Here is a 6,663-nt window from a genome sequence, read left to right as displayed (position 1 = left end):
ACTGCGGTAACCTATCGTTACAGGCCAACTTCCATTTGTCGTCAGTCCCTTAAAATCTAACGCCGATTGCACATTAGCGAATAGCGAATAGAGTTACAGCGTCATCTGCCTTAGTGATCAGCAGAACACTTCGAAAAGGGCAAAGAAAAACGGAATGCCATCTTTCCGTTCGCGAGCAGCCCGTCAAGACGATGTGGAAGGACGTCTAGAGGCCATTAGGAAGTTAAGCGCGGAGGCCCGTACCGTATAGCCGCGCGCGCCGGGTGAACGCTAAGCGGTCCAGTTTCACGGGAGCGCCCGCGCAGCGCACCGCGAACGACCGATGCAACCTTGAACAATGCCGGTTCCGCATCGTCGGCTTCGCAGGGACTGACCGGCGGCCGACACCGACGGCGCTGCGCTCGACGCTGCCGTCGTCACGCGCCGGCGCAGCGACCGCTGGCTGCGTCATGGGAGAGAGATAGGGGAGGGGCCGCGAGCGTCGACGTTGGCGGCGACTGCTGGCTCGCTCAGCTGTGCCGACAGCGGGAAGTTGTATTCGCGGCTCCGCTGCTTCGCGAGAGGAGCGTCGCCGACGTCGTCCGTGGTCGCCTCTTTTTTTTCCCCGGGGCTGAACGGGGGCCGTTGCTCGGGGCGGAGGCGAACGAAACGGGAGCGCACCGGGCAACTTAGCGCTGCTCTCACGTGCGCCGCCGACTCGCGCCGCCGGCCTAGTGGAAAGTGTGGCGGGAGTAAGTTGTTGCGAGTAGCGCGTGGAGTGTGTACATCGTGCTCGCGCTCGTGTGCGAACGGCCGGCCCCGCAGTGGAAGGACGGGGTGGGTCGTGACTTGTGCGCCGTCGTGCCTGAAGTCTGCAGCTCCGCGGCGCGCGTGCGCGCCGGCAGGGACGGCGACATGTCTTCGTCGCCGTCCTGCCAACATCAGCACCATCACCACTACCACAACAACATCAGCAGCAGCAGCAACAACAGTGTTCACCAGCGAGGCCGTCAGCCCCGGGCCGACCGGCAGCTCGGCCCTGGCGCGCCCAGGAGGGCGCCCAAACGACCAGACGAGCCCGGATGGCGGCGCATGGCGCGCCGCCGCGAACACTCGGAGCCGGTGATGTCCACACGCCAAGGAGGGACGCTGGTGCGACGCTGTCGCGACTTCTATGCGCAGCGACTCCGGCAGTCCGAACTGCTGAGGAACAAGTGGGCCGTGGGAGGTGCGGCGGTGACGCCGCCCGGAAGCGACGGCTCCCAGGAGGCGGCGTGCTCCGCGGACGACGACGCGACGACTTCTTCGGACGGTGAAGCTGCGTCGACTTGGCGGAGGTCCAGGTTCGACCTGGCCATGGATTCGCTGCGCAAGGAAATCGTGAGTGGGCCGTTGAACGTCTTCTGCGTCTTGCGATGCTAAAGATAACAGGCCCTCTGGCGCTGGGTTTGGCACGTTCTGGGCGCATCGGTGAATGTTATGAGACGCCGCCGGCTGCAAGCGCTTGGCGTTTGCGTTACAGCTGCACTTTTCATTTTGTACATTACTGGCGTTTTGAGTGAGATGGCAAAATTGCCGCTATGTGAGCGTCACAAGTCTATGAAAAAAAAAAAGATGTTATTTATAAAAACACTACACCGCCAGTCCGGCTCGTGTGATTAAGGCACGGCTTTTATCGAACGGTTGCTGGCAGCTGTGCGGCCATTGAAGCTGTCAAGGGGCCGGGACAGAGCCTTGTGAAGGGCACACTGTTATCACGATTGTCCTATCGGTAACTCCTGCACCCCTAGTCCTGTCCCAGAGGCAATGAAGTGAGAGCGCCACATCAACCAGGATAAATGGCCACTGATGACGCATTCTTAAGTGCGTCCGCTTCGCCATCCATGTGTGACTCACTTCTCAGGCACATCTGGGCAACTTTCTCTTTGGCTATCGGGCGTCAGCTGAACGTTCATTCATTTTTCACGCCGGACATCCTTGGGCATTGTCCTCTTCGGTTGACGGTACAGGAAGCTACGCGCTTTTTGCATGCCCCGTCCAGTTCTGTGTCGTCCCTGTCCTTTTTGCGCAATGTTTTCTAAGAACTGCTGCTAACTCGACCAAACCAAGCTACTGTTGCTTTTTGAAACAGTGCTATAGATTCCTGAACTATACGGAGAACGCGGAGTGAAAGGAAAGCATGGATTTAAATCGGCTCCTGCGTTAACCGGGTTTACGTTACAACGAAGCTGGTACTCAAGGGGTTAGGCTACGGTGGCTGTAATGCATATAGTTTGCTTTTCACGGAGGCTTGAGTCCTTGCTTTCTCTTCAGGCTGCTTTCTCTTCAGGTGGCCTGCTGCGTACAGGCTTTCGGGAATTCCTTCTGGAGTGCCTGTAATGTTTGGGAAGCTGCGGCAGCACGATCCTGAGAAAAGCATGCCACAAATCGCCTTGAAACACGCCGCGGTGACTCAGTGTTTATAGCCTTCGGCTTCTGAGCTCGACGACGCTGGATCGAGTCCCGGCAGCGGCGGTTGCATTTCGATGGAGGCGAAATGCAAGAGACGCCCGTGTGCTGTGCGTTGTCAGGGCACGTTAAAGAAGCCCAGGGGTTGAATTTACACCACAGCCCTTCACCTCCCACACTCTCTCTCTCTGTCTGTCCTTTCTCTCCACCTTCCTTTCCTTCCCTCAGTGCAGGGTTCATGTAAAGTTACTGCGGAGTTCCTTCCGTTATTGCCCACTATTATAATTAGTTATGCGAACACCATTAGACGCCGGCTGATGTGATCGCCTCAGGACTCCACTTTCTTCTCACAAAAAAGAAAAGCTGCTTCCGCCTATGCAGATTGTAAACGAGATGTGACCAGTGTCTCTCTGTGGGAGCGTATCTGTTCAATCGACCGGCGCTGTTTGGACAGCGAACTAGGAGCTGTTTGTTGTTATTGCTTCTCGTCGCTGTTTCGTTTTTTCGACCTCAAACGGCGGCGCAGGGTTGTCTGCAACGCTAGTCACACAGGGTCATTCTGAAAAGATTGCGTGGGTGGCAGCAGGGCGGAGCGCTGCAGGGCGCGTCGGCGTGATGTGTTTATTTGCCTTTTATTTCTACATTAGGCTCCTCCGCATGCGGTAGGCGCGCTTTGTGAGTTCCTCGTATCAGTGTTTAACCTTTTCCCTGCCATGTCTTTTCTTTGCAAGCTAGCAGTTTGTTCACTGGTATGGTCGCTGGGCTTAAGTGCTAATACCGTGTGGGCAAGGCGCAGCACAGTATAAGAGAACGGACCGAAAAGGTGCAGCAAAATGTGAGATAGGATATATTGCTGAAAAGTTTGAACTTCGTGCTTGTAGGAAAGTAGGACTGAAGAAGAGGTATGACGCGTGCGGCCAACGAGCAAAGCACTATTTTTTAAAGTGACCGATGCGTATGGCTATATTCCTTCAACATATTTTTATGCATACAATATGAAATGAGAGTCATTAGCGTTCACTTTATTCCACTTTTGCTTAGCACGAATTAGACCGCAATTTTTTGTTTTTGTATTCGAATTTATAACGAAGTTGGTCCGATCTTATTGCGGTCAGTGCCAAACTCCTCATGGGCTGACTGACCTTTCCGAACCGCTTTTTGGTGTGAACGAAGAACACCTATGTCATTATGCATCGTGCATTTCCATTAAGATTTATGCACTGGCTGTAGTAATTATCAACTTAGAGGTGCTCTTTCAAGATATGACTGGTGAAGGCATGTTCGCAGTTTGTTACACTAAGGACGTTGTTCTGGTCACACTGGTTGGTCGTTTTATTCATGAAATGATGGCAAGTCAAACGAGAAGATCTTGGCTGAGAAGAAAGTGTTAGTGCATTTTAACAGGACCGTGCCAAAAAGCTTGACATTTCGTCCTGAAAGGGGCAAGCGTGGTGCTACCCACCGCTTTTTTAAGAACTGCGGTGACAAAATCTGGCGATTGGGATATTTAGTAACGAGGAAAAGAGAAAAATCCGAAAGGATGTAAGCGAATTAAAATATTGATATTCAGCTGTTTACATAATACTGCCCAGTCCGTGTCCAATAGTTCAAAGAGCACTTTGCCAAGGGTAAAAGTAGCCTTATAGCTTGCGCAGTGTAAACCGGGCGCTAATGTGTGCCGTAGCAAAACGGTCGCTAATGAAAAAAAAAAAAGCGATTCGTCGGGACAGGTAACAGTGCATAAACCAGGCTTCCCATATTGAAGTGTTCACAACGTGATAAAAAACAACAGTGAAAATGTTAATGCATAGATTAAGAATACGTTCTCGCACAATTTTGCACATATTATACACAATGCTGAAGCAGTGTTTAGTGTGCACATGCTTTGTGACCACGTGCAGAATAAACGACCTCAAGCAGAGTGGAGGAAGTGGGAATAATAATGCGGATTAAGGTGCCTGGAGGTCACACCGCGACGACCATCCTCGTGTTCGAGAGTCTGGAGGCACCTCAATAGGTGTAGGGGGGGGGGGGGGGGGGGTACACAGCTCTACGAAGGCGACACGCTGTCGTTTGTGACTAATTGCTCTCGCCGACGGTGACGCCAAGCGTGGACGTGACCGTCATTCTTCAGCGGAGTTAGATTAGAAACCCCTTCTGTTTTTGTTTCATTCTTGATTCGCCTGCTAAGCCTGGAATAGTCGTTTTCATTCGTAACGTGTCACCATAGAAAATAAACGGCCGTCGTCCCTTAGCGGAGGCCAAATTCTGCGAAATTAAAATTTCGCTGTGGAAGCGTAACCTGTTTCGCAGAACCTTGCTGCACATAGTGATGTCGCGGCACCGTCTCCGCAAACACGAGTTGTGTCATGGCTGGTCGCTTTACTTCCGGAAGCGCTAAACCTGAGCGCATCGTTTGTTGCATGAGCGCATAGTTGAGCGCAATGGTAGCGAGGTTTGGTGGGGAATGATGGAGTCTCGATCAAAACATGATGGGCTTCGTATTCGTATCTCGTTGTACCGTCGATGAAAGGTCACTAACGTCAAACAGTGGGCTATGTGTTGCTACGTTTGTGATACTCCCCTCAAGCCCCCCCCCCCCCCCCCCCTTCCCTTTTTTTTGCTTCCTGTATGGTGAGCCACAAATCCCTCCCTGATATGGGCAGGGAAGGGAATATAATGCGAACAGAAGATATCCTATGGTTACTTAGGGTGATGGAGCGGATTCCGAGAGATGGCGAACAAAGCAGGGTGAGGCATAGAGTCACGTGGGCTGATGAGGTTAGCCGCACGACGTATTCGGCTGGTGGTATCTATGGTTACGATGGAGTTATGCTATATTGTTTTCTAGAGGGCGAGTCTAGTCGCACTAACTGGATATTTTAATATGTTCTTGTATGCACATTGTGGTGGTTTCATAAAGCTTGCTCATGTATGCGGTGATTCAGTGCGCGTTTTGTCAGATAGCGTAGCGCATAGGCTCATTAGGCACTGACATCGTCTGTAGTAGCTGTTAGTTGCTCATTGCAGCTTTATTTTCCTAATGATTTCTTACACACAGCTGCTCTACAAGGTGTTTTGGTGTTCTAGTTAAGAAGTGACTCCTTTGAATTGCCAGAGAGACAGCTTTTCAGGACTTGGTAACCAACTCTATGCCTTGCTGGCAAAATGACCGTCGGTATAGGGAACGCCAGGCAGTTGTGAAGCGCACACCTCACAACTATAATATCGTGTAGCGTTAAATGTGTTTTCTGAAATACCTGCATAACATCAGCAGCTGCTGCAAAGCCGTCAGCTTGCGTACGCGCGGCTCTCCGTTATTTTCCGTCATACTTACACGGAGAACAAAACATAGCTCGTTTGTGGTGCCGGAATGCCGGGCGGCATCTGACTCACCAATTGCAGGCATATGCAGGTAGCCATCAACTCGTGCCAGTGGTGTAGGGTGACTAATTTTTTAATTTGTCCGAATAAGTTCATCAAAAATTTTCAAAAAATTGTTTTCTGGAGCCTACAACCAGTTAACTTACCTATTTTTAAAAATATATTCAAAGATTTGATTAATAATAAAATAGCACCAAAAAACAAGCACTATGCGGTTCTTATGCCCATCTTCGCTTCTAAGCGCCTATTCACCGTTGCTTATTGTGTTTGGTATCAGGAGGCATCAGGCGTATACCGTCGGTCATCACTTTCTCGTTGGAAACCCGCCAAATAGCAGGTTTCTACTGCTAATACTGCGAAGAACCGTTTACTTGATTCATAAATATGTAATGTTTTAAACCGGACATTTTGCTTTGAAACTTGTCCCTTTGTACATTTACTTTTTTTTTTTCTGAGAGGCACGCCAATGCAGGGCATGGCCAACGCGTACACAAAGGGATTGTCCATGCTCCGAGGGGCATTGTGTCCGCGCTACCCTGGCCAAGCCGCACGCGCCGCAACTTAAGTTGTAATTAACGGGAACAACGTACTGCGAGGACGGCAACGGCAATTTTGTTAACGACGTCAGGGTTTAGTGCAGGTAGATAGCGGAGACATGGTTAGTGGCACGAAAAAAAACACACACACAGACGCACGCACACAACAGACAGCAGTCTCTTATGTTTTTCTTTATATCGCGCTAGTAACCATTTCGCAACTATCTAGCAAGCAAAATTACCCAGCTTTCTCCCTAAATTTTCTGCTGGGCTTGCCAAAACGTGTAATAAACGGTTCAAGCAAATAAATAATCAA

General features: G+C 50.7%; 1 protein-coding gene across 1 annotated transcript in view; it reads left to right on the top strand.

Annotated features, from left to right (window-relative positions):
- The first annotated feature begins 486 nt into the window (after positions 1-486).
- Positions 487-6,663, top strand: part of LOC149340307 (uncharacterized) — a 48,768-nt gene continuing 42,591 nt past the window's right edge. The window contains exon 1 of the mRNA XM_089549049.1: positions 487-1,359. Coding sequence (XP_089405175.1) covers positions 895-1,359 — 465 coding nt within the window. The 5' untranslated portion in view covers positions 487-894. The remainder of the gene's footprint in view (positions 1,360-6,663) is intronic.

Source organism: Amblyomma mixtum, chromosome 6 (genome assembly GCF_055824585.1).
Source record: "Amblyomma mixtum isolate Tamu chromosome 6, ASM5582458v1, whole genome shotgun sequence".
In the NCBI taxonomy this organism is placed as follows: Eukaryota; Metazoa; Arthropoda; class Arachnida; order Ixodida; family Ixodidae; genus Amblyomma; species Amblyomma mixtum.
This window is presented reverse-complemented; position numbering and strand designations above follow the sequence as displayed.